The 27,252-nt window shown below is 36.9% G+C and overlaps 2 protein-coding genes across 4 annotated transcripts in view; both read left to right on the forward strand.

Moving 5' to 3' along the window:
- Positions 1-2,499: 2,499 nt before the first annotated feature.
- LOC131163710 (DExH-box ATP-dependent RNA helicase DExH9) overlaps positions 2,500-27,252 on the forward strand; it is a 35,286-nt gene continuing 10,533 nt past the window's right edge. For both annotated transcript variants that reach the window (XM_058120402.1, XM_058120403.1), the window contains exons 1-8: positions 2,500-2,641; positions 2,806-3,074; positions 3,875-4,075; positions 4,165-4,383; positions 17,420-17,758; positions 19,397-19,501; positions 19,767-19,877; positions 20,525-20,775. In XM_058120402.1, coding sequence (XP_057976385.1) covers positions 2,811-3,074; positions 3,875-4,075; positions 4,165-4,383; positions 17,420-17,758; positions 19,397-19,501; positions 19,767-19,877; positions 20,525-20,775 — 1,490 coding nt within the window. In that variant the 5' untranslated portion in view covers positions 2,500-2,641; positions 2,806-2,810. The remainder of the gene's footprint in view (positions 2,642-2,805; positions 3,075-3,874; positions 4,076-4,164; positions 4,384-17,419; positions 17,759-19,396; positions 19,502-19,766; positions 19,878-20,524; positions 20,776-27,252) is intronic.
- On the forward strand, positions 12,492-15,445 carry LOC131163711 (uncharacterized). 2 transcript variants are annotated; one of them, XM_058120404.1, is made up of 3 exons: positions 12,492-13,005; positions 13,115-13,470; positions 13,601-15,445. In XM_058120404.1, exon 3 carries the CDS (start codon positions 13,900-13,902, stop codon positions 15,184-15,186), a length of 1,287 nt encoding a protein of 428 aa, XP_057976387.1. In that variant the 5' UTR covers positions 12,492-13,005; positions 13,115-13,470; positions 13,601-13,899; the 3' UTR covers positions 15,187-15,445. The 2 variants fall into 2 exon arrangements, with proteins under 2 accessions (XP_057976387.1, XP_057976388.1); XM_058120405.1 differs by lacking the exon at positions 12,492-13,005 and having other exon boundaries at positions 13,229-13,245; positions 13,353-13,470.

Consider the following 27,252-nt stretch of genomic DNA (forward strand, 5'->3'; position numbering starts at 1 on the left):
TGGTTTAATTCAGTTTAGTATCAGAGCATTATAAATTTTATTGTATAAAAAAAAACAAAAAAAAAAAAAACTAGAAAATGAATAGTTGGTCGTTACACCATGCCTCAAGAAATCATAAGGATATCAAAAGAAGCACCGAAATCACAATGGTTACAAATTGAGGAAAGGGATGCCCTACCCTAAGATTATCAAACTAACCTAATTTATTTTTGATTCTAAAGTTAGTGCATTATGTGATACACCATGCCTCAAGAAATCATAAGGATATCAGAAGAAGTAGTGAAATCAAAATGGTGACAAATTGAGGAAAGGGGTGCCTTACCCAAAGATTATCAAAGCACACCGCCATACACCATAAGGCTCTAGTACAAGAAGCATAATATCGACAATTTGTTAGTCTATTGGAATTAGTCGTCCAAAGAAGACTAGCATTAGTTTAGTAACAAATATGGGTGAATAACGAATATGCTATATGCAGAAGTCAACTGTGAAACTATGGATACTCTACTTTAGTATTAGGACCCAACTTACTTATGTCTCCAAAACGAGGAGCTGCTATGTATCCTAAATCAAGCATAACATAGGGTATACATTTATGAACCTAAAGCTTCGCCAAATCAAGCATTGATTGAAATAATGAGAATATAGGTAGATAAGCTCATCAGCAAGACCCAAAAGACGGGAGAGACCCAAGGCTGGCACTGGGATGATGTAAAGGATTGCTTCATCTGACACCTATAAGATCCTTGCTTCACATAATGACTATAGTTACTAGCGCTTGTTATGTATGGGTTAGTGTTACTGCCCTCTATCGTGTGTATCATTAATCACAAGGAAGCCTTGGTGTTTGCTAAAATAAAGAAAAAGGGAACAAAACTAGTACCAACAATCCTGGCAGAGACATTATTCTCCCTCAATTTATGTTGAGAAAAAAAGGAAGGTACGCTTCATTGATGCACTCAATTGCTTTACATTTGGTTTGTGAGTCAATCGATACCCCATTTTGTCCGAGTCGTTATATAGCAAAGTTATCTTTTTCAATCACTTTACTTTTATTTTTTCCAAAAAAATTGAATTTTGGGGTCTTAGGAAGGGTCAATTAAAGCCCCTACTCTTTATCATTTTTCGGGAACCATCTAAGGTCTTTCCTAGCGTCTTAAGGTCTAAGACCCCTAAGACACTAGGAAAAACCTTAGATGGGTGCCCTCTCTCTTTCTCTCTTCACCATTATCCTCCTTGCGTATAAATAAAAGAAATGACAAGAAAAGAACTTCAATAGGTAGTTTCTTACGTTCATGCGTACATGCATCGCAAAAAATAGAAAAATACATAAAATTCATAAAGCCTTCATGTCTCCATCTTCATGTCATCGTCACCTACACAAGAGAAAGAGAACCATTAGAGATTAGCTCATTTTTAGTTTATTTAGCCTTCCAAGCCCATTTTAGTCCAAACCACGAATTTGTTACATGCACCACCCATCATACATAGATGTATTCCCACCTTTGCTCCAACCCCTTCTTGCTTAGGTAAGAACAATAATAATAAAAGAACAAAAAAAAAAAAAAAAGTTTTCTCAACAAATTGGCCACTTGGCAGCCCCTTAATAGCCTAAATGATTCTCCTTAACCAGCTAGACACATGGAGGCATTTCAATTAGCCAACACAAAATCAACAATTTAAAAATTAAAATTGGGCAAGAATTAGAGTAGAGGCTCCTCTATAAATAGCGCACTGTGCGAACGAGAGTAGACTTCTGGAGAGGAGAAATTTAGCAGAATTTAGGTACAAAAGTAGAAGAGAGTGTAGATGTAGTGAGAGTATTAGTGAAAAAAACAAAGATTTACTGGAGGAGCTCTATTGGAGAGAGTAGAAAGAAATTTTTGCTATAAAAGAAGAAAAAGGCGAGAGGAAAAAGAGAAAAGAACAAAGGAGGAGGGGTTTTAGAAGAGATATATTGAGAACGGGACCTCACTAGTAGAACAAGGAGATTTATAGGGAGATAGAGACTTACTGTTGGCTAAGAGAGATTTTAGAATTATGGTATAGTAGAGGTCACAATATTCAAGAAGGACATGGAGTTGACTACATGAGAAACGAGATTGCTCAAATTATGGACATCATCCCACCATCAACCCTTTAAAGTAATAGGTGTTGATCTCATCTCATTCTTAAATTATGCATGTTTACTTTTTCGGCAATCTACATTATGAAATCAAATTGAAAGCCAATTGAAAATCAGCTTTAATTTGTAGATTTAACTGGTAGCTTGGATTGACATTTTGTTTACAAAATTATTTTGAATATGAAATAAGTTTAAAAATTTTGGAATCGAAAAATTAAAATTCTGAGGGATAAATTATCACAATTTAAAATTTAAAAAATGGGAACGAGTTTTATGACTAAGACGAGTTTTACTTGTAGTGACGTATAATGTACTAACTCCTATAATTAAAACATTTTAATTTGCGGGAAACATTAAAATGGGAACGACGTCGTTTAAGACTTAGCAGGGTTCGTCTACCCTCTCCTCTGTCCCTGCTCTAGGTTTCTGTGTCCCTGCGGCTGAGTGCTTCATTGGGTTTCAAGGGCTTCGATTGCCGCAGCGACACCACCTAGCTCAGCCAACCTTTCTTCCGAGGTTTCCATCTCTTTTCATGCCTGTTATTTACTTGTTTGGCTGCCAAGAAAATTATAGACTAGAAGATAAAATATAATCTCATTCTTGAAGCTACTCCTCAGCGAGCCTACTACAACGTTTTGATTGTTTGATTGATTGTGTTGGTTTGTTTTCTGCACTTGAAGCACTCATGGGGTCGCAGAAGAGAAAACTTCAAGAAGAGCAACCGGCAGTCTCTCTCCCCCCACACAAGCTACAGAGAGAGGACGGCTTAGTTGCTCTAAACGAGCCCGTGGCTTGCGTCCACGACGTGTCCTACCCCGAGGGGTACGTTCCTTCCACGATTTCCTCTTCTGCCCCGCCGAATTCGAAGCCAGCTAAGGAATTTCCATTCGTGCTCGACCCCTTCCAGTCCGAAGCAATCAAATGCATCGACAGCTGCGAGTCTGTTATGGTAAATTGCTTCGCGTAGTTGGTTGTACGCATTCGTCCTTACACACCAAGATGATACGTAAATTCTTGTATGAAAATCCATGTATAACGAGTGTATAAACTTAAGGATGCAGATTTAAAAACTGCATGAGTAAAAGTTTTGTTTTTTAAGTAGTCATAATATCTTGCAGCATTGAGCTGTAAGGGGATATTTCAGCATTTATGTACTCTACCAATGCTTTCTATAAGGGCATTTGAATTTTAGTTTGTCTATCTTATTAAATGGGCAATTTCAGCTCTGCTGCATCTGTCCATTGTTTATTGTGATGTGGTGTTACAACGCCAATTGGCTCATTTGGTTCTGCAGAATAGTTATTCATTGGATTAAGATGAAATAGAGTTTAAATTTTGGGAATTAAGAAATAGTTATTCCTTATATATTCCTTATTTCATTCAATATATGTAATAAGAAAAGAATAGACACCCCTATGATGAAATTTGTGTATAGTTATCCTGTGTCTACCTTACTATGGATTCATAAAATATTTCAAATTATTATTTACTTTATAATAACAATATAATTTCTTGTATAACTAATTGTAATTAACCTACTAAAACAAATCTATTCCTAGGAATAGATATTCTGCAAAGCAAGCATAAATTTTACTATAGGGATGTCTATTCCATCTTTTTCATGGAAAGTTATTCTGCCAAACGAAATGAGCCTTAGTTTCAATGTTGTTTATATAGCTATGGAATGTTAGAGGTGTGCTTCCTGATTAATTAGTTTTTTGATGACTTTATGTTCTCTTTGGTTGATAGGTATCTGCCCATACATCAGCAGGAAAAACTGTTGTAGCGTTATATGCTATTGCTTTGTCATTGCAAAACAAGCAACGGGTAATCTATACATCACCTATCAAGGCACTCAGCAACCAAAAATATAGAGAGTTTAAAGAAGAGTTCTCTGATGTTGGTCTGATGACTGGGGATGTCACAATTGATCCCAATGCTTCATGTTTGGTAGGGCTGGATGCTTGATGATATCTGATTTGTTCTATGATTGTCAAAGAGTTGGTTTCCTGGATTTCTAAGTTGCGGTTTGATTTTAGGTGATGACAACAGAAATTTGGCGGAGTATGCAGTACAAAGGATCAGAGGTTACACGGGAGGTGGCTTGGGTAATTTTTGATGAGGTACATTACATGCGTGACAGGGAAAGAGGTGTGGTATGGGAAGAGAGCATTGTTATGGCCCCGAAGAAATCACGGTTTGTGTTCCTCTCAGCAACGGTGCCTAATGCAAAGGAGTTTGCTGATTGGGTTGCCAAGGTGATATACTCCTGCTTGAATTTGATTGCCTCCATTTTAGTCTGTTGAAGATGTGTGTACATGTAGCATTGTTGTTCTTAGGACCATACATGTGTAGCATAGAATTAAATTTTAGTAGAATTGATGATGATCACAGTGGGGCATTTGCAGTGCTTAGAATGTTAATATTGATTTATATTAATTTTTTAATGTTTCAATAGTAAAGGGCATTGTAGTGATTTTAAAGTTGCTGGATGTGGGCTGTACTTTTGATTCATGGGTTAGACTGTGGGTCAAGTTATCCTTTTCACGAGACCTTATGTGTAAAATCTAAAAAGAAGGTTAAACTCAAGTCAAGTGTTTGGCCACGAAATATTCTTTGTCATCAAGTGGGTGGCGACTTTTGCTAGCCAAACTTTCCAATTGTAAGATACTAAGTATTATTTTATAATTGATGATGTGGAACATCTCTTTTGAGATGAATGTCAAGACTAGGAAATGGAAATTTTTGCAGATCTTTTAATTTTGATATGCTGAATAGATGAGCAATGAGCCATTAAGGACCGACTGAAGTAACAATATTTGCTACAGGGTCAGTACCTTTTACAAAGACCTACACCCAGTAAACCAGCATAATACCTGATTATGGGAAGAGCCAAATTTTCCGTGGAAAGCCATGTGAAAATCAGCAGATCCAGCCACAGTTGTTTTTTTATTTTTTTGGCCTGGGAACCTAACAATTGACAACTGACATAAAAGAGGGAAAATCATGGTGCTCATATGTTTTTTTATGGAAATCTACATCTGAGTTTGTGAAAATATGTGTAAAAAACCTGATAAATCTGATCTTTATTCATGCTTTTGCATTAAATACCTATACCACAAGATCTAACTAGAAGGAGTGGGAAAGTCAGCTTTTGGAATCCTTGAAGAATGATTTTTGTAATTTTGTGCTACTGTCCTGATAGTCGTTGGTTTCTATGTGAGTGACATGCAACATCTGGTTATGATGCCATAGAAATCGTCATTGCCACAAGGAATTTGCAGAAGTTGTTGAGGAGAAAGAGGTATTGCCAGTCTTTTGCATGTAGGGTGAGAAAAAGAGGGGGGGAGAGAGAGACACGTGATGCAAAACTTATTTATTTTTTGAGTAACTGATTTTGTGGCTATATACAAACAAAAAGGAGGGGCTCAGAAAACTGAGGGAGGAATGCTGATGGCTGATATGTTTTTGAAAAATGTATAACTTTGGGAAAGTAAGCTAGATATGCACTTGGTTTTATTATTGTTATAGGGCAAGTTTGATTTAATCACTGCTTGAATTATTTTTGAAATAAAGTAGCCTTCCTAGCCTCCTAACTTTGTCTCTCCTTATTCTATTTTATTGTATTTTTGTTTTTATTGTCATTTTTTATTTTTTGATTGTCTGAGGGATTTCTCATCCGCCATGCATATAATTCTATCTTCATAACTTATTTTTTTATCTAAACAAACTATTTAAATAAAAACTCAATCACTTTCTTGACTTTATAGTTAGTGTTGCTGTTTAAAGAATTGCTATTCATTTGGTGAAATTTAAAATTTTTTTAATTTTTTTTTGAATAATGATAATGATTTAGGCTATGTTGTTGTTGTTGTTGCTGTTGCTGTTTGTGTGATATAAAAATTTCACTGTCTGTAATGTTGTGCCGACAAAGCAACCCCATTAAATTTTTGTACCATGACCTGTAATTGCATGTACTAAATACCATGTACTAAAACTATGTGACATCCCTGTCCCATACCCATGCACTTCTAGGTAAATATGATTTAGACTTTGAGCTTGGATTGGTTTGAATTTGCTTGGATCTGACCCATAAATTGTTTTGAATAAGAGAAAAATTGAGTAACAAAACAAAATGATATTACAATGGAAAGGGGATGAGATGACCCTCAAAAAGCAACAAAATGTACGAACAATACTATCAAACTAAAGCTGCCCTTGTATCTCTTTAAAGTCACAGACCAAACATGGCATTTGTATAGTTGTACTTTTGAGAGAGCAGTCTCTTTATTAGCTATAGGCTAGCTTTTGAGAAACCAAGCCTAAGTCCGACTAGTTGGGGTTGGCTACATAAATCTTTTTCACCAATTTAAGCGGTCGTGGGCAATTTCCTCTAAATCTTTGATATCTCACTACAAGTTATTTCAGGTCCACACCTTCGCCTTCTACTGCCACTAACAGGAACTAGCACTGTAGTCAAAGGCACCTGGGGCGTGCTTAGGCATTAGGCATACTGTGCTGATGGGGCTTTGCACCTCATAGGGGTCGAGGTGAGGCAGCCTTTAAGAGATGCAGTGCAGCACGCCTCACACATGTTTACCTTATATTTTGTTCCCCTCCCCCCCTTCTCTTTTAATCTGAACCATCTGATTTGAGTGTGCGAGCATAAAAAAGGTTAAAAGCACAATATCATCATTAGTTAATACTTTTCAACTCTCAGCAAGTTAGCATTCTCTCTCTCTCTCTCTCTCTCTCTCTCTCTCTCTCTCACTCTCTTTCTCTATTAAAAAAAAAAAAAAAAAAAAAGAGAAAAAGAAAAGAAAAAAGATATCAGCGTCTCATGATATGGGCAGAGCTTTGATCACAGGCCAGCCCTAGACTCCCAAGGCCAACTCTCATGCTTGAATCAAAGGTCAAGTTACAGTCTTTTCTTCATCCTCTTCTTCTTCTAGATTTCTGTTGCTCTGATGCTATCAGTTAGAGCTGCTGTGACCCCCTTTTCTTTATTCTTTATTTTTATTTTTATGGAATTTCTCCCACTTTTTCCTGACATATCTGGCAGTTGCTCACTGACTTCTTTCTTCTTTTCTTCTTCTTCTTTCGGCCTGCAGTGCTGCTCTCAGTCAGAGCTGCCAACCTTCTTTTCACTTTTATTTTAAATATTTTTCTGTCTAGAATTTCTACTCCTTTTCTTGAAATTCTGCTCTGCTGCTCTTTGATGTTTTGTTTTTTTTTTCCTTTTTTTTTCTTTGTTATTTGGAAACTGAGCTGTTTTTCCTGAAGTATTTCTTTTTCTTGGCATTTTTTGCTTCTGTTACCTGGAATTTCTGGCATCTCAGTCGGAGCAGCACTGCCGCTGCTTTTGCTTTTTTTTTTTTTTGCTTCATTTTTTCGCTTCTATTTTGTGGAACCTATGGAATGAACATCGGATACTATTAGAAATTTGCATTATAGTATTCTTTTTTATGTTCTAGTATTTAATATTTTGATATTCTAAAATTCAAATATTAGTGCTAATGCGTTTACAATCAAGAATCCATTATATAGGGTATTTTGCAGACAATTTTAATAATTGGTGAGGCGAGCACCTCTGCATCATGCCTAGGCTCTGGGTACCTGTGCGGCTTTGCCTTCTACAGTAACTAGCTCACTCCTCACCGGTGCACTTTGGCCTACATTCTCTGCGCCGAAACTTTTACTTATCTTTTACAAGTGCTATGCCTATTATATTGCGAATATGCTCTTTCCTTAATTTATATTTTAATGTTATACCACTCATCCACCTTAGAATTCTCATTTTGGGAAATATTTCTTTTTGGATATGTTGTTTTTAATTGCCCAACTTTCTAATCCGTATAGCATAGCTGGCCTTATAGCCGTCCTATAGAACTTTTCTTTTAATTTTTAGGGTATTCTATAATCACGCAACTTGCCCAAAACATTTCTGCATTTGACTTGACATGCTTTAAATCTATGTATATTGCGAATATGCTCTTTCCTTAATTTATATTTTAATGTTATACCACTCATCCACCTTAGAATTCTCATTTTGGCAAATATTTCTTTTTGGATACGTTGTTTTTAATTGCCCAACTTTCTAATCCGTATAGCATAGCTGGCCTTACAGCCGTCCTATAGAACTTTCCTTTTAATTTTTAGGGTATTCTATAATCACGCAACTCGCCCAAAACATTTCTGCATTTGACCTGACATGCTTTAAATCTATGCATTACAACTTATTCAATTTCTCCTTAGCTTGCATAATAGATCCAAGGCACCGAAAACTACTAGTGCTATTAATTTCTTGATCATCAAATTTAATCTTTTCTCCAATATTTCCTCCTACCATACTAAAATTACATTTCATATGTTCTAGCTTCTAGAGTTTCTCTCCATAATTCTAAGGATTCTACTTCACCCCTAGTTTCATTAATCAAGACAATATCATATGCAAACAACATACGCCTCTCATTTTGGATACTTCTAGGAAGTTCATCCATCACTAACGCAAAAAGATGAGGGCTCAAGTAGATCTTTGATGTACGCCTGTTGTCATTGGAAATCTCTTAGACGTTCCATTTGGAGCCTTGACGCTAGCCATTATTCTAGAGTACGTATCCTTAATGGCACTGGCATACCTACTGCATACTCTATAGTTCTTGTATTTTATCTCCTAGGCAAGAAACCAAACTTATTTTCTAAAACCTTTGTTTTTGACCTTGTTTAAGTTTCCCTTTCCCATAGTTTCATTTTATGACTCATAAATTTAATTCCACAATAGTTATTACAATTTTTAATATCTCCTTATTTTTGTAAGTATTAAAGTGCTTTCCTTCCATTCATTGACATTTTTATTATTTTTTATATTTGTGTTAAATTAGTTAACATATAAATCCATTATCACCTAGGCATTTTTAAACTCCAACAAGCATTTGGTCCTATTACTTTTCCTTTTTTCATTTTTTTGAATGCAAACTTAACTTCACTAACTCTAATTTTGCAAAAAAATTTCCAATTTTTAGCCTTCTTCTCATTGTCAATTCTAAGTTTGAGCCTTCTACTTGGTTTTGATTAAATATCTTATTAAAGTAACTTCACCATCTTTCGTTTATATCTTGTTCTTTAGACATTACCTAACTTTTTTGCTTTTTCTCTCTAGCCCTAGCAAGTTTAAATATGTCTCTTTCCCTTTCTCTTGTATCTGATCTAGCATATAATTAGTATATGCTCTATGCTTAGCTTTACTCATGGCCTTTTCTGTGTCTTTTCTTACCTCTTTATACTTCAAAAAATTTTCCACGTTTCTATATTTTTGCCATGTTTTAGACCAACATTTTTTTGTCTTTACATTTTTTGAAGATCTGATTCCACCATCTACTTTCATTATTGGTTGAGAATCTTCCTTTAGATTCATCCAAAATCTCTTTTGTGAATTTTTTAGTAGAGTTAGCTATCCTGCTTCCATTAGCATCTTAGACTATCCCCTATTGTCAAATCACCATTTTTGATAATTTTATCTTTAAATTTTATTATATTTTCTCTAGGGCACCACCTAGTTCTTTTGCATTGATATATGTTGCCTTTACTCTATTTGACTTTTATTTTGTTTACTCTTTAAGGTTAAAGTGTTCTTCTCTCTTCTTAAAGCATGCATTCATTGTAATAGGATCATATGGCATGTCAAAGTCTAAGATCATATTACTGCCTCTTTTTTATCTCAATAAGAATGGCCTCCATTTATCCTCTCACAACCTTCATTGTACTTCTCAATATGTCCATTAAAAGCGGCTCCTATGAATATTTTCTTAGTACTTGAGATCCCTTGTATGAAACTATTTATATCTTCCCAAAATTGTCTTTAAGATTTTCTGCTAAGCCTATTTGAGGAGCGTAAGCACTAATGACATTTTTTATCTTTTGTCATAATACCTATTTTATGATTCTGTCCTCTACTCTTTTAACTTCTACGACATTATTTTTTAGGTCTTTGTCTACAATGATTTCTATCTCATCCTTATATTTTTCTTTTCTAGTGTAGCAAAGTTTAAATCCCAGAATTTCAATTCCTCTGGCCTGCTCTCCTATCCGCTTAGTTTCTTGCAAATTATGTTAATTTTTCTTTTATCTTCAAGCTTTTATCCATACGGGTCCCTATATTCCAAGTGGCTACTTAACCCTAGTATAATATTTATTAATCGTTATTTGATTCAAGGACAGAAATCGAACATGCTTTCTTTTAATTTCTTTCAATTTTGGGAATATTAACCAAACAGGTTGTGAGTTTTCAGTTTTCAGTTTTTGATTTGGATTTTAGTTTCATTTTTCTTAACTTTTGACAGTTATACCAAATGGTCCCCAAATTCCTTCTAAAGATAATGCATTCACCTAGACTTTGGTTCCTAATATTTTCTATTGGATAGAAAAAGAAGCTTTATTGAAGATAGCAAGGATAAACAAATATGACAAGGAGAACAATAAGTCGCTACCTCAAGTCCGACCTTTTGGCAACTCTTTGAAAACCAGGTCCCAAAAAAATCCATGGTAGGGTAAATGCCTAATGGAAGACCTAAATAGGTGATAGGCTAACTCAAAGCAGAAGAATCAACTAATCTAGTGAAGGGACTTGGGTTGGTCCCAATACTCCACAATATTGTTCATAGGGGCGTTAATCCTGAGACTACACACTTTTTCAAACAAATGGAGGATGGTTGACAGAAAGAGAATAGTGTCATCTGCAAATTATGCAGTATGGGTGAGTTCTTATGGCCCATCTTCAAACCTTCCATCAAGCCTATCAACCCCTATATCTTTTTGCTTCAAGCGTCAGCCACAATTGTGAAAAGGAAAGGGGAAAGAGGATCTCCTTGTCTTAGATCCCTAGAGGCTCTACTATGGTTTAGCCTCTCCATTCACTAGAACAGACAAGGCCATAGATGAGAGGCCTCTGTAATCCATTCCCTTCATCTAGCTCTAAAACCTTTTCTGTCCAACACTCAATCCGAGAAACCCCAACCAGCACAATCATATGCTTTTTTATAATCCAATGTCAAAACCAAACCCTTTTTCTTTCTTCTGACAGCATCTTCAACAATCTCATTGGCAATCAACGCTGCATCCATAATCTGTCTATTACCAATGAACATGCTCCGACTATGGGAAATAATATTCACCAAGACACTGGATAGTGGACAATCTCCTAGATATCACTTTATCTAGGATCTTATGCACCTAGATCCCATAATAAACTACTTTGTTTATCAAAAAAAAAAAAAAGAGGAAAATTAACATGTTCTGTTTTTGGTCAGGGAAAGAAGCTTTATTGAATTAGTAAGGAGCAAATAAAATGATGGAGAACAAGAACTCCTCACTCACGGGAAAAAAAAAAAAAAAGGAAACAAAATCAATTTAATAAAGCCATCCAGTCTTGGTTGATATCTTAAGACATCCCTTAAAAACATCGTCTGCTATAAACACAAAGAGAATCCAAATACCTCATCCTATCCCAAAGCGGATCCTATCCCAAAGCGGGCCCACACTTCACCAATATTTCCAAAAAAGATTACTCCACAAATATGAGCAAAAGAGATATAAAAACAAATGAGATGCATCCTCAGAACTATTCCCACACATGAGTCACATATCAAAAAAGGTTTTAGAAAGATCGCCTACCTGTAGCCTATTGTTGGTAAACATCCATTTAATAAAGAACACCCAATCTCAGTCAACCTACTGGAAATAGCAGCCCTTAAAACCAACCTGCACCATAAGCTCAAAAAGAAGACAAACACTGCACCTCCCAAAGAATCTCCATTGGTAATTTCTTTCTTGAAAAAATACTAGCATTCCTTCAAGCCAAATTTCCCATAACACAGTGAAAAGTGCCCACTTCCACAGCCTTTTAACATCCTTACCTTTCCCAAAACCAATAAAGGAAATAGTCAAGAGCTCCTCCATTGACTTTGGAGTTTGACAAACCCACACTTCACCAAGAAGTCCAAAAAGCAAATGAGATGCATTCTCCAAGCTATTTCCACACATAAGCCACATAATGGGAGACTATGCTTTAGAAGGCCTCTCATTCTGCAGCATATTGTTGGTGTTAACTCTATGAAGTGCCACCGGTCAACAAAGGCTTTTGTATTAGAAAGAACTTCAGCCTCCCATTCGAAGAGGAAAAACTACATCTGCTTTAGTACAGTGGAAAATAGGAATAGAAAGATATATAAGTATAATCCCCTGATTAGTCTAAGGACCAAACGTTTTACTCACTCTTGTTGAAGATATGGCAATCCTCCAGCCCAATGAGCAAGGAAGACGACTCTTTAGTCAAGGCATGTTATAGAGAGATGCTCTCACTTCTCTCTAGAGAGAAGCGCATGTCCGTGGGGCTGAATTCTCTTGTGGACTTGATTTCTTCGTGTAGCACTGGGATCTGTTGCCAGTGGTGCACGATTTGGAGTTGCTGTAGGTTGCTTGCAACCTCCAGTGGTGGTTTGATGATTTGATTTCCAGTTTCTTGTTTTCTGTTCGTTCGGAAAACTTGAAATTTTAAGCTTTGTGCTCGTAAGGTTCGTATGGGTTTCGTGACCTCAGCCCTGGATTCTCTATAGGATTGTGGCTGTGGGTGGTGGACTTTGGAATTGGAGTGAGTGCAATCCCAGTTCTCTCTGGTATTGGAGCTTCTGGCTGTGAGTTGTTCTGCCGCTTCAGATCTTCTTCTCCTTGGCGCTTGGTTATGGACAAAGTCAGATCTGGTGTTTTGTTGTTTTAATGAAAGATTAAGATGAAAGATTCACTCTAAATGAAAATGGATTCTGCTACGGCTTATGTCTTTTAGGGTTTTGATTTTGGTTCGAAGTTTCAGTGGAGAGTGATTTCAGGTTTGTTTGGGTTTTTTTGTTCTTCAGTTCTTGCTTCAGTACTGGTTCGTTTGTGCCTGTTTGATCCGTTCGTCGGGTCACTTTTTGGCTCTTTGTTGTTTCTGGTCAGGTTGTTTGAAATTCAAAGGCTGCCTGGGTCATTGGTCTGTGCGCTCCAGTTACTGTTTCGGGTCAGAGCTGTCGTGTTAGAGCCCATTTGTCTCTGCGAGGATCTGTGCAGAGTGACTTCGCCTCTGTAAAGTCTGTCACGTGCTTCCGTGCTGGCCACTCCTTCCCTGCAGCAGTTAAGTGCTGTCAGGCTTCACTGTTGCTCACCAGTTTCAATTTCCTTGGGTTGCTGTGTGCAGGTGACTGCCATGTGCTTCTGTTTGGTGTTGGTTTCTCCTTCCTGCAGTATCACGTTACTTATTCTTCGTGTCAGCCGTTGTGCGTGTCACTGTGCACTGGTGGCTGCCACGTACTCTGGTAAGGTGTCGTTCCCTGCTGTTATATGTGCCTTGTAATTTCCTTCTGCCACGTGTTGGAGTGTGCATTTCGTCTCCAGTTCGGGTCTTAATCCTGTACTGAATTTAAATTATTTTCGTGTGTCTTATAGCTTCACGTGCATGCATGCTTCGTGATTGATTTATCTGTGTGAAGATGGGTCTTCGTGGTACTTCTAAGGCTTCTGGAATTCTGGATCTGAAAAATGGAAACCGTTTCTCACCACTGAAGGAGAAGGTCCCCTCCTTGGATGAATTTGAAACGGAAACGGACTCGGATGGTGGTTGTGAACAGCTTTCAAGGAAAACAAATCTGGACCCTGAATTGGAGGAGATTGAAGATGCTTAGACATTTATTGAAATTAAAGGAGGCAATCGGAATGTGTGGGTAGAAAAGGATTTTTCTGAAATTATGGCTGAATTCAATAGACTAGCTATAATGATGATCTTAAGGTTTAATGGTGAAAAAAAGGATGTGCAGGTGGATGGTGAGGCTGAGATTGGAAAGTGCACTGGAGGTGCTCAACCTTGTGTGTCAGGTGCTGACCCACTTGCTGCAGGTTGCTCTAGTAAGTCCAAAGGTGGAGAGAAAGAGTTCTACATGAAAGGGGATAAGAAGGTTCCATGGGCTCAACTCTTTGCTGAGAACAGACACCAAGAAAATTGTGGTGCTCTCCTGGTCTTTGATTCAGGTGGTGATGAAGCACTTATTGAAGATAAAGATTTGGTCGACCCTGAAGAGAAGTGGAAATTTTTCTTGGTGGGCTTCTTTGCAGGCAAATTTCCAGGAAAAGGTGCCCTTAATGCAATTGTTGAATCCTGGCACGTTAAGGCTGAGATTTTTCATCATAAGAGTGGCTGGATTATTTTAAGATTTTTCAGAGAAGAGGACATGATTCAGGTGTTGCTCAGTGGTCCTTATCATGCATTTGGTCGGCCTTTGTTCCTTAAAAGATTACCAAACATTTTTCAGTTCAACAATGAGGAATTGAGCATTTTGCCGATTTGGGTTCAGTTGGAAAATCTTCCTCTTGAATTCTGGACCTTGAATGCTCCTGGGAAGATTTGTTCTGTTTTGGCACGTCTGGTGCATGCGGATAAATTGGCTGCCAACAGGGAAAGTATATCCTTTGCCAGGGCATTGGTAGAAATTGATGTTGCTAAAGAATTGAAGAGTTGTGTGAAAATCCGTTTGCCCGATGGTCGGTCTTTTATTCAAAGGGTATCTTATGAGAATGTGCCTAAATTCTGTATGTCCTGCAATATGCTTGGTCATGCTGTGGGGAATTGCAAGAATAAGATTGAGCAAGAACAGAAGAAAGGAAAGAAGAAGAAAGATCCTGCTTCTATGGACGGGTCACTGAATGTTTGCCTGGACTCTTGTAAGGCCGTTGATGACCAAATGAAAGCAGTGGTTGACGGTGGAAAGAGTACAAGCGCTGGTGATGGCCCTAATAATGCAGGGTCTAAAGAAACAAAAAAGACTATCACTACGCCTTCCATGCAGGGTGTGAAGGAAAATGGAAAGAAATTGGATACTGGTAAGGTCTCCCTTCCTAATTCGGAAAATCATGGTGTTGATGTTGCTGAAAGGATTAAAGGCACAGGACATGCTTCCCTTGTGACTATGGAAAATGGATGGATGGTTGTTCAACCTGTGAAAAGTAAGATCAGGAATAAGGGTTCTAGGCCTCCTTGAGGTCTGATTATCTCGCGTTCCCTTGGATTCCTGGGTATGCCCAGTTTTGAATGTATTTGCTTCTAGGTTTTTCCTAGTTTTTGTGCCCTGGATATGCCCAGGTTTGATTGTACTTGCTTCTAGGTGTTCCTAGTTTTGATGCTTCTTGTTTCGATTGGGAGCTTTGGCCTCCCTGCTCGGTGTATGTTTGGAGTTTTCTGTACATATTCCATTTTGATCTATAAAATTTACCTTTACCGATCAAAAAAAAAAGGAAGACAACTCTTTTGCCTCTGTGTCATTTAAATCCCTTCAAAAAGTACATTAATGAATTTTATTTTTATATGTAAAAAATACCTTCTAAATGAAAGTCTAAAGAACAAAAATCCCTCTCAAGGATAAGAAATTAGGAAATTACGTCAATGTGGCAAGAAGAAAGATGATACAAACCAGCAAAGGAACATGATAATGCCTCCCCAAAACGACCACCCAATCATCTTCCCAAAACCTAATACAATTACCTCTACCCAAATGAAACTTTGTTAAAGAAAAAAAAGAAGGGTAAACCTGCGAAATGAACCTCCAAGGACTCAATTTATTTAGCCCAAATTAGCATCCCATCCATTATCTTGAATGCCACATTTACTTCTTACTATTTTGACCGAAGGGAATCCACCTCCAAGGGAAACCTGCTGCAACCATTTAACCAAAAGGGTAGTGTTTTTAGACACCACATTACCTAGATCCAAGCCTCCTTCCTTTAACCTACAGACAACCTCCCACTTAACCAAATGTTCTCTCTTCTCTCATAAACGAATCCTGCATAATTCTCTCAAGATTTCGAGCTACCTCTTTCAGAATTTTAAAAAAAGGAAAAAAAAAAAAAGAATTGTTGAAAGGCTGGCCTGTATGAGAGTAATTCTACAACCTGAAGGGAAAGATGACCCTTTCCAATCATCAACTGCTTAACTGCCTTAGTCACCTCCAGATTCCAAAAAGCTAGAGAAAGTGGCTTTCCTCTTGGATTTTGTGCTATGAAAGGAATACCAGAATCTTTAAAAATCAAGCTGCATCTTGTTATAGTCAAGGGATACAGTGTTTTTCTTTCTTTTGTTTGTCTTAGGTTCTAGCTTGTTATGAGGTGTTTCATAGGCTGATTTGCAAAGGAATTGGTGGCAGGTCTTTTGTAGTTTTTTTTTTTTTTTTCTTTTAGTAGAAGTCATTCTTCTCCAGCTTATGTACTTTTTCTACTCTCTTAATAAATTTCTTTTTCTATTTGGGGGAAAAAAGAGCACAACACAGCCAGGGACTGGGGTTTGAAGAGGGGGGGGGGGGGGGGGAGGAGGAATATGAAAGACACAAGCAGCAGGAAATAAATAATCTAGGGTAATATAAAAGACAAAAAACAGCAGGAAATAAATAATAAAGAAGGGAAAAGTTGAAACAATTTTGTAAGGTTGGAAAATGTGAGTGGAGAATCCTTTTCCTTCTTCTGATAGAATAGAAAATTGAGCCAGGAAAATTGGCATTTAGAAATGGGCCTCTCTTCTCCTTTCAAAATCAATCTGATTGAGAACATCAAGTGTTATCGAGTGAGGCTTTTTACCCTGTTTGTCTTGGACACGTGCATCTTCCTTCACAGTTCCTTCAGAACATGAGAAAAATGGGTAAAAAAGGGACTTAATTGAGCAATGATTATTTCCCTTCGCAGTAACCAAACAAGAAGAGGGAAAGGAAAGTTAGGAGCCAAAAAAAGAGAATTTGAGAGCCTTTGTGATATGAATGATTGAAGTTTTGTCCTATTAAAACAATGTGACAGAATAAAATGGGAGAGTTTTTGAGGGTACTGATTTATCCATCTAACGGGACAGTTTTAGATAGATTGCTAAAACGCTTGTGTTTTTGGTATGGTGCTAAAATTATCAACCATGTTCAGGAAATCATAGTCTGTTCATTTTTTGTCTTGTAAATGATTTTACGCTCGTGGGTTGGCATTTCTTTGGTGCCCTTTAATATTATATTACTCCAGTAAAAAGTAAAGCACTTCATATTCAGAGGTCCATTTTTTTTGTCTGGTGATATGCCACCTTTTTTACTTGATTGTTTGGGGTCATTTTTGGCTGCCTATTCAATTCTAAGTCTTTTGAGCACGACATCAGTGATTTTCTTGGAATGATTATTTATATTAAATTGACTTGTAAAGTTGAGGGGCAGTTGTTTGCATGTTTGACATAAATTCTTTTTGACAATGCAGGTGCACTATCAACCATGCCATATTGTTTATACTGATTATCGGCCTACACCCCTTCAGCATTATATTTTCCCCTCTGGAGGTGTTGGCTTATACTTGGTGGTTGATGAAAAGGGAAAATTTCGTGAGGATAGCTTTCAGAAAGCATTGAATGCACTTGTTGCTGCTGCCGATGGTGACAAGAGAAGGGAGAATGGGAAGTGGAAGAAGGGTTTTGTGGTGGGCAGAGTTGGTGAAGAAAGTGACATTTTCAAGATGGTGAAAATGATTATTCAGCGTCAATATGATCCTGTTATACTTTTCAGCTTTAGCAAAAGGGAATGTGAATCTCTTGCAATGCAGGTACAGCTTTGTTGTTGGTGTAAAATGCGGGTTTTAAGAAAGGTTGCATACTTCTTTTCTCTGTGATGCGGTCAGGCCATCTCCTTGTGGCTTTGTTTATCAATTTAGTTACTCAAGAAGTCTGAGTTTCTTTTGTGGCATCTTCAGCACCAACTTGGGGTATTCATGCCTGCATGATACTCAGCGTTAGTAAATATGACATGTGCATTGGGATTGATTAATGTTGAGTAAATATATTCAAGTTAATTAATATGCAAATGAAGATATTTATCAAAAATATGAATTGCACCTAAAAGTCACATAAAGAAATGTGATATAATGCAAATTATTAAAATGACAAAACATATTCTAACTACAACTACAATATATTTAAATTATTCATTTTGTATTCTTTCTTTCAGATACAAATGTTTTCAACTATGTTATATCTTTCTCCACAATAATTAAAATATGATATAACATATAGTACGAATGGATTCTAAAATTTTAAAAATATTCAAAATTATAATTCTTGTGCATACCTAATTCTAAAAGAAAAATTCAAAATTTCATCACATCATATGAATTATGAGAGTATATCTTGTATTTTTAGATAAATTGGAAACAGTTTGTTGTAATTATATTTATTTTGATTATGATGTAGATACTATGTATTTGTAATAGTTCTTTTTTCCATAAGGTTGAAGTTTTAAAAGAAAAAAAATTAATGTAGATATAATGAGACAATAGATAAATTGAATTTATATATATATATATATATGTATATATTATAGAAAATAAAGATGTTTAGAATTATATTATTTTATTCTTTTCTAGTTGGTGTGGATTAAATAAAGTTTAATAATTAATTTTGATAGAGGTAAGATGGGATACACAAACACAAAGACACACATGTATAGCATGTATATATATATATATATATATTTTTTTTTTTTATTTATTTATATATCTTAATATTCAAATTTCTTATGGGAACACATTAATCACTTTTTGTTTTTGATAATTTAATTAGTAAAGGAAATTTTATTGAATAGGCATCAAGGGGATGCTAACCCATGGTACAGTAAATCAAGCAACCTGAAGGGCATTGATGTGTTGCACAAATCATAGATTACATCATATTCATTAATAACAGTCTTACTATGCCCGCTATTGTATCACCTTGTTTTTAGATTTTTGGTTTAAGTTCTTTTGAGAGACGTTTGAATTAAGATTTTTTACCCTCAAGTCATTTGTTTGAAAGTTCAAGTGAAAATGTAAATAAATTTGGAAACTGCATATATTTTTGTTTAAACGTGCATGTTTGTGTAAGAAAAAAATCAAAATTATACCTGAGATAGCTCCATATAAGATTATTTTAGCATAAACATCCTCTAAAGTGAGGGTACACACTTTAGACATTCGCACTCTTGTATAGATGTTATCCATGTCAAATTTGTTGACTCATATCCATAAACCATTTTTGCATTTCCGTCCTCTACATTTTGGTTTTCTACTTGCAGCTCTACCTCTCATCTTCCTCTACATCCCCCGCCCTTGTGAATTGAGGGGTTCGTTCTTATATTAATTTTTTATTTCTGATTTTTTGATATTTTAACAGTTCAGAGAAGCTGCTTTGGTCTCTTGTTTGTTTTGTAGATGGCAAAAATGGATCTAAATGAGGATGATGAGAAAGTAAACATAGAAACAATCTTTTGGAGTGCTATGGACATGCTTTCAGATGATGACAAGAAGCTACCTCAGGCAAGACGTCATTCCTTGTTGTTATTGTTTTTTCTCCCTTTTTAATAAACAAAAAATTCTATTAGAGTGAAAAAAGAGAACAAGAAGAAAAAAGAAGGAAGGAAAGCAGGAAGATAAGATATCCTCCCAATACAACAAAAATAAGAACAAACTAGACAACCAGTGAATAAAGATTAAAAAACAGCTTTAGTCAAGCAAATAATTCCAGTCCCATTGTAGATCTGATGGAGCTTAATAATGCCTTTATTATTATGACAATTTTCAGGTTTCAAATATGCTGCCCCTCTTGAAACGTGGTATAGGTGTACATCATTCTGGCTTGCTCCCCATACTAAAAGAAGTGATTGAGATATTATTTCAAGAAGGTCTCATTAAGGTTGGATGCTCAATCTATAAATTATGAACTGTTTGCTGTTGTGAAATATATATCTTTTAACGTGCACTATGTAATATTTGCTGAAACATGAAGCTCTCGTCCTTTAATATTGTTAAAACAGCCAATAAATGTGAAGCGGAATGTTACCCTTCTAATATCAGACATCTGATATATCATGCTTATATAAGTTATCTGTTGTTTCTTGTCCTTTTGAACTTGGATGCTATTGTTTCTTCTTTAATTTAATTGGACTTTTAGGGCAATTGAATGACAAGGTATCTCCTGTCTCATTAGCCTGTTGTTTTATAAGGAATTAGTTTCTTCTTTTTAAGATATTTCTTAAAGGAATTTGTACCTTTTTTTTTAAGAAAATTAATTGTTATAGACGGTGTGAAGCATGTCAGTTCAATACCTACTGTATTCTTCCTTATTCAGCAGCCATTATAGCCTTAATGTAACACTTTTGTTGAGGACTTGATCCTTGTTGCATTTACAGTTCTTATATGCACATGTAGGCACACACAAGTGGATGGACAATACATGTTGGCCAGTGTTTGAATTGTCATCAGTCATTATAACTCTATTTTTGTCCAGTAGTGTACCTTTTGCTAATTAAGTGCTATGAAGATTGATACATTTTATTTTAGTGTTTGTTTGCCACAGAGACTTTCAGCATAGGATTGAACATGCCAGCCAAAACTGTTGTGTTTACGAATGTTCGTAAATTTGATGGGGATAAGTTTAGATGGCTATCTAGTGGAGAATATATACAGATGAGTGGTCGTGCTGGCCGTCGAGGCATTGATGAACGGGGGATATGCATACTCATGGTGGATGAGAAGTTGGAACCTTCTACAGCCAAAATGATGCTTAAAGGAAGTGCTGATTCTTTGAACAGGTACTCACTCTCACTTCACCCCATTGGCCTCCCAATGTAGTTTGATTGTCCATGGATAAGCATTTTATATATTGACTTGTTAACTTGTCACGTGCATTCTGGGTGAGATTTCGTGAAATCAATGCATGCCTATATTATTTAGTTTTAGCTAATCTACACTGTTCGTTGAATTATGACGGGAAGGGTTTGAAGAAGGGATTTCTTATCTAGTTTTTCATTAGTTTCTTTTCTTTTTCTTTTGCTGTTTTCATTTTTTCCTTGAGGATTTCTTGTCCTCTTTTAGGTTGTAATGGCTTCTCCTTTTTTAATAAATTTCTTTCATTATCAATATTCATTTTCTTGAGGATTTCTTGTCCTCTTTTAGGTTGCAATATCTTCTCCTCCTTTCTTAATAAGCTTCTTTTATTATCAATCAATATATATATATATTAATATGTTTTGTTGAATGGTAGAAATAAAGACCATATTGAAACAGAAGAAAAGTGATGCTAATTGTGACATAAATTATAATTAGCACGTGATTCAGTCCTTTGTTTCGGTTGTTCAGTTTCTGCTTTTTTGGTTTTTTGGATTTTAATTTTTGATAAATTGGTCTTCAGTTTCTTTGATTTTTTGTTTTGGTTTTTTGTTTTTTAAATGTTGGCCAGTTTCAGTTCCAATTTTACATGTAAGCTGAACCAAAAAATTGAATGAGGCACATATAGTTCAATGTTTTATATTTATTTAAAATTTTAAGAAGTTCTAATTTTTCTTGTGTGTTTATTTTAGCCTTTTTCTTTTAATTATTTTAATTACATAATTTTAAAAAAAAAATGTTTATGCTTAGGGCTAGATTATCATCAATGATTTGTAAGAGACGTAAAAGAAAAGGGGAAGGGGGGCTGCATTTTATAAGAAAGGGGGCAGTGTGGGCAAGGGAAGGGAACCTTTCCTGCCACCCGTCACCTCAAGTGCTCTGTGCATGCATGTACCATGTCTGCACGCACTCGTAGTGTTTGGGGCAGGGGGGAAAGCTCCCCTCCCATTATCCCACGTGGTTCTGGAAGCAAAGTGAGGGGCCGGGGAGATACTGATGGCTGCAGGAAGAGCTACGATGGTGATGGGGAGTTTCATAGGTCTGAGTTATAAACTAGGCACGATGGTGGTTGGTTCCCTCAACAACAAAAGAAAGAGAAACAAGAATTGACGTCATCTGAAGTTCGGCAACGAGAAAGGTAGTTGACCTCATTCGTAGGAATAATGACATGACACGGGATTTTTATTATAGTTACTTCTGAAGGCATAAAGGAAACCTTGTTGTAGAGGATTGTAAAATGGTTACCAAGGGTATTCAAAAGATTTCCCTGAATAATTTTAGGCCGATTGAAATGCATAAATGGTTACAATATGAGTTGTAATCTGGAGCAGCACACAAAAAATGGTTAGAGTGGTTCGGGGGATAAGTAGTGTGAGGGTTGTTGATACAAAATAGGTAGATGAATTAGGGGAAGAATGAGAGTTTGATGGTATTTTGGGTGTAACATTAGTTTATTCTTGGATGAAGTGTCAAGTGCAGTATGGATGTAATTTGGACATGTATTTATAGAATGTTTCTCCTATATTACAAACTCCTCTTGCAGATTTGTACTGGTTCCCATTTTTACTTAGTTTATTTTTTCTTTTGTTATGTTTTTAGTGGTTGCTCCTTTAGCTCTTTTGATGAGTGAATGCCCTTTAGCTTGTAATTTCTCTTTTACTCGCCTAATATTTTTCTTTTGTTATAAAAAAAAAAAGCAAGGGGAAGTCCATAGGTGAATTTAGATCTGGCTTGTTCAACATGGTAGATTGTTATCAAAGCAAGATCCGACCTAAACCCTAATTGCACGACCACCACTAAATCAAACCCTAAACATCATAATACACACAACCTGCTGCTTTAGAGGGGTCATCAGCATCACCAAATTTCAGGAGCAGGTTCAGCAGTTGCTGGAAAAAATCCTGGGCGCTGTTGTCCTCTTCAACACCTCATGGAATACCTCATATTTTGCAAAACTAACCACATAGCAAGCCATAGAACCTCAGAGGAGCAGTCACGCACTGGCTGAAAGCCAGCAGTGCTGATCCCATGCGTCAGTGCTTGAGACACATTTGAGCAGCCATTAGCTTCCATTTGCTCCCAAATGTCTTGAATCCTTCCTCGCACCATAATACCAAGTTGTTTGTGATCTTCTTTGTCCAAAGATATCAACTTTTTTAGTTGGCCATGTGCAGTTCCGGGAATGATTGCTTGGTAGTGCCAGAAGCTGTTGATCAATAATTATAGAGTTCATTGAGGCCTGAAACAGTGGTATTGCTGTGCTCTTGATTCGTTTTTATCTTTCTTGTTCATTGTGTGTTTGTGGTTTGCTCATCGAATGTTATGTGTTGGGATGACGTCCATAAATTCTAGGAGGATGTTATTCAGTGTGTACTTAAGATTTTCTACTGTATAGAAGCTGTTTGGTACTGTTAGAGCTGTGTGTTGGTTTCTTGGGGCTGTGTCTTAAGTCTTTTGGAGCAGAGGCAGCATTGATACATTGATTTTGTAGGGTTGTGGCAGTGCTATGTCCAGTTGTTGGTGACTCATTCGTGGTAGATTCAGCGGTTGACTCGTTTGTGTTTGGTTTGATTGGTCTAGAAGTTTACTAGTGGTTGTTTCGGTTGGTCTAGAAGTTCACTTTTGGAATTCCAAGATCATTTGTTTGCTGCCATATTGAGGTGTGTGTTGGGATGGCATCCTCGAATTCCAAAAGGGTGTTTCCATTGTCATGTATTTGTTCAAGCAACAACAAACTAAAACTATTGGGGAGGAAGAATATTCAAGGTTCCTATAGTATCAAACATCCCAATAAGCATCTCGTCACAGTGCATCTTTTGCTCAAAAGGATAATTCTATAGTTTGTATGTCATCCGGTATCTCTCGCACTAGTCTTTGGATTATCAACTTTGCTGCTACTGACCATGTGACAGGTGTAACCTACTTTTTTTCTACCCTCCTGTATCCTTAAAATCAACCTCAAGTTACCCTTGCTGATGGATTGACAACTACAGTTAAAGGGATAGGAATAGTAAATCCTACTCCCTCCATCTTTCTTTCATTTTTTTTACACATTCCAAAGTCCCCTTTCACTCTTATGCTAGTTAGTAAGCTTACAAAAAGGCACTAAATTGTTCTATAACCTTCTTTCTTGACTCTGTGATTATTCAGGATCTGAAGACGAGGAAGAAAATTGGACCAAGACGTGAGCCTCGTGGACTTTACTACTTTGAGTTGCTCTCTTCTCCCATTACGTGCACAATTGCTGCTACACTGCTTCAAATTCATTGTTGCATTGGTCGTCCGTCCTTGGACAAATTAAAACAACTAATTCCTACCTGGAGTTCTGTGTCTAGTCTTGAGTGTGAGTTTTGTCAGTTGGCAAAACATCATCGTGTTCCCTTTGCTTCTCGAGTCAATAAACAAGCAGATAGTCCTTTCATGCTCGGCCATTCGGATGTTTGGGGTTCGAGTCTTGTCACGTCAAAGTTGGGGTTTCAGTAGTTTGTTACATTTGTCGATGACACTCCAGGATGACTTGGTTGTTTTTAATGAAAGGTTGTTCTTAGTTTTTTAATATCTTTTGCGCCTTATGTTTTCAAATAAAACTTTGTTTGCTATGCCAGTCAAGATCCTTTGTAGTGATACTGTTAAGGAGTACTTCAGTACCCAATTCAGCACCTATATGACTAATTCTGGTACGATCTAGCAGTCATCTTGTGCCCACACTCCACAACAAAATGGAGTTGCAAAACGGATAAACAGACATATTTTTGAAGTCACTCGTACCCTATTGTATCAAATGGATGTCCCCAAAAATTTTTGGAGTGATGTCTTGCTCATTGCTTGCTCTCTCATTAATAAAATGCCATTCCTCTGTCCTTAGTGGTGAAATCCCATTTTCAATTATCTTTCCTAAGTTGGATCCTCGTGCTATCAAATGTATTTTTCTAGGGTATTCCTATACTCAAAAGGGATATTACTGTTATAGCCCTACTTTACATTGATTCTTTGTCTTTGCTGATGTCACCTTTTCTGAGTTTAGACCATACTACTTTGATTCCTTCAGTTCTGTTGACCTTAATGAGTTCCTTCCTTCGCACTATGTTCCAAATCCTAACCTAATATCTGTGCCCAATCCTCCAACATCTTCATACAGTTTGAGTCCTTTTTGTCACTTGGATCATCCCAATTTTTAAACTTGAGGATGACATAGTTCCGGAGTCAGTTTGCTGCTCAAAATTTTGGAGAAAATTTCAAGTTAAAAATCAAATTGTCCAAGAGTGGTTTGCTGGAATCAATATGAGGAAGGGACCTATGGATTTCTAAATATTAGTGGGTTGAGCTTCCCTTGAGTGGTCCCTCCCCTATCTCAGCTTCCCTTTTGGAGGTAACCCAACCTTTGAATCCTCTTGGGACCTTGTGTTAGGTAAGTTGGGTAGGAGACTGGGAGGTTGGAGGACGACAAACTTTTCTCTAAGGGGTTGTGCCACACTCCTTATGCTCTCTCTCCAATATTCCAATCTATTACCAGCCCCTATTTGAAATTCGTTCAAAAGTAGCTACATCCTTGGAGAGGTTGATGTGTGATTTCCTTTGGCTAGGCTCAAGGGAGGGTAGAAGAGAGCTTGGAAGTGGTTAGCAGACCCAAGTCCTAGGAGGGCTTGGGCATTAGCTAGGGGTGAGCATAATTCGGGGAAACCCGAATTAACCGAATTAACCGACCAATTTCGGCCGGTTCGGTTCGGTCAAGAAATGGGGTCGGTTCGGTTCGGTTACGATTTTACCAATTTTTGGTTAATCGGTTATCGGTTCGGTTAATATGAATTATCAATTCGGTTAACCGAATTAACCGAATTGATAATTAATGATTCTAGTGATTCTACTCTTATAGTTTAATACCAAAATATCTTTTTTATTAATAAAATTAATAGATTAGATGCTTAATTAAGCTCGAATTAGTAAAAAAGTTATAATTATATTCTGTTTTTAATAATTACTTTCAAATTATTTCGGTTAAATTCGGTTAACCGAATTACCCGAAAAGGTAATTCGGTCGGGTTCGGTTCGGTGAGCTTCCTTTGTTCGGTCGGTTCGGTTATCAGAAATCATTAATCGAAAATTTCGGTTAATTCGGTTAATTAATAGAATTTGGCCGAACCGACCGTTTGCTCACCCCTAGCATTAGCAATGTGGTGTCCAAAAGAATATCCCTAATAGATAAGCCACTTCGGAGATTCCCTTTGGAAGTTAACTCCCTATGGCATAAGGTGATCAAAAGCAATTATGGGATCCAACTGAACAGATGGGGAATGAGAGGTACCAAATATCATCTCTCAGGTGTGTCCTTGGAAATTCGTGCCCTAGGTGGCTTATCTGTTCTTTCCTCTCCTCTGGTTCAAGGTGGGTAAAGGTAAGAAGGTTCGTTTCTAGGAGGATGTGCGGGTTGTTTAGACTTCATTGGAGCTGAAGGTGTCTTGAGTATTTAAACTTTCTTCTTTCCCTTCAGTTCTTTCATTTATGCTGAGGCCAGTTCCACTATGGAATTTCCATTTTTTTGAATATTTTGGTGAAAGAGGGGTCGATGAGCTCACTACCTTACTTTCCTGACTGGAATCATATTTCTTCTGAGAGGACGAGAGAGAGTGGGAGGGTTATGTTTCGGGTATGTTCACTTCAAATGTTTTTTTCTCACACATATTGAGAACCCCGTCCTCTTAACATTTTCCTTTGGAACCACACGCTTTGGAGCGCTATGGTTCCTGGGAAGACTCGGATCTTTGCCTCGACTGTGATCCTGGTAAGGATTAACACATATTATCTGCTTTGTAGATGAAGGCCCTACATGGCTCTCAGCCCGACATGTGTATCATGTGTCGTGAGTGCAATGAAAGGGATTCTCCTTTTTTGTGCATTGCAGGGTTGCAACTCAGCTTTGAAACACTCTCTTTTCTTATGCAGGGGAAGACTGGGTCGCTATGTGGAAAGTAGGAGAGCTCTTGCAGATTAAGTATGGGGGATTTGGAAAAAACAGAACTGGTAGAGCTCCTCGGGGTGTAGCAGTCTTCACAATTCTTTGGACCTTGTGGATTGAGATGAATGCTAGAATTTTAAGAGTCGTGCAGTCTACTCTCAGCTATTATGGGATAGAGTGATCTTCCTTGCTTTCTTTTAGATGCTGTTTCTCTGTTTTTTTTTTGGGGTTTATTGCTTTCTGATCTCAGAAAGGATTGGATGGCAACACTTTTGTGATTAAGGACATGTATATTTTCTGCTTTTTTCCTCCCTGTCCTCCAAGACTTGTATTCTGCTTTTTGGATATTAATTAATAAATTGTCTTCTCTTATGTTTGTCAGGAGGGGTCAGTTTTCTAATTCCTTCATCCGTCGCGCTTAGAATTTTGAAGTGTTTGCTGAATTTCA

This window comes from Malania oleifera, chromosome 9 (genome assembly GCF_029873635.1).
Source record: "Malania oleifera isolate guangnan ecotype guangnan chromosome 9, ASM2987363v1, whole genome shotgun sequence".
NCBI lineage: Eukaryota > Viridiplantae > Streptophyta > Magnoliopsida > Santalales > Ximeniaceae > Malania > Malania oleifera.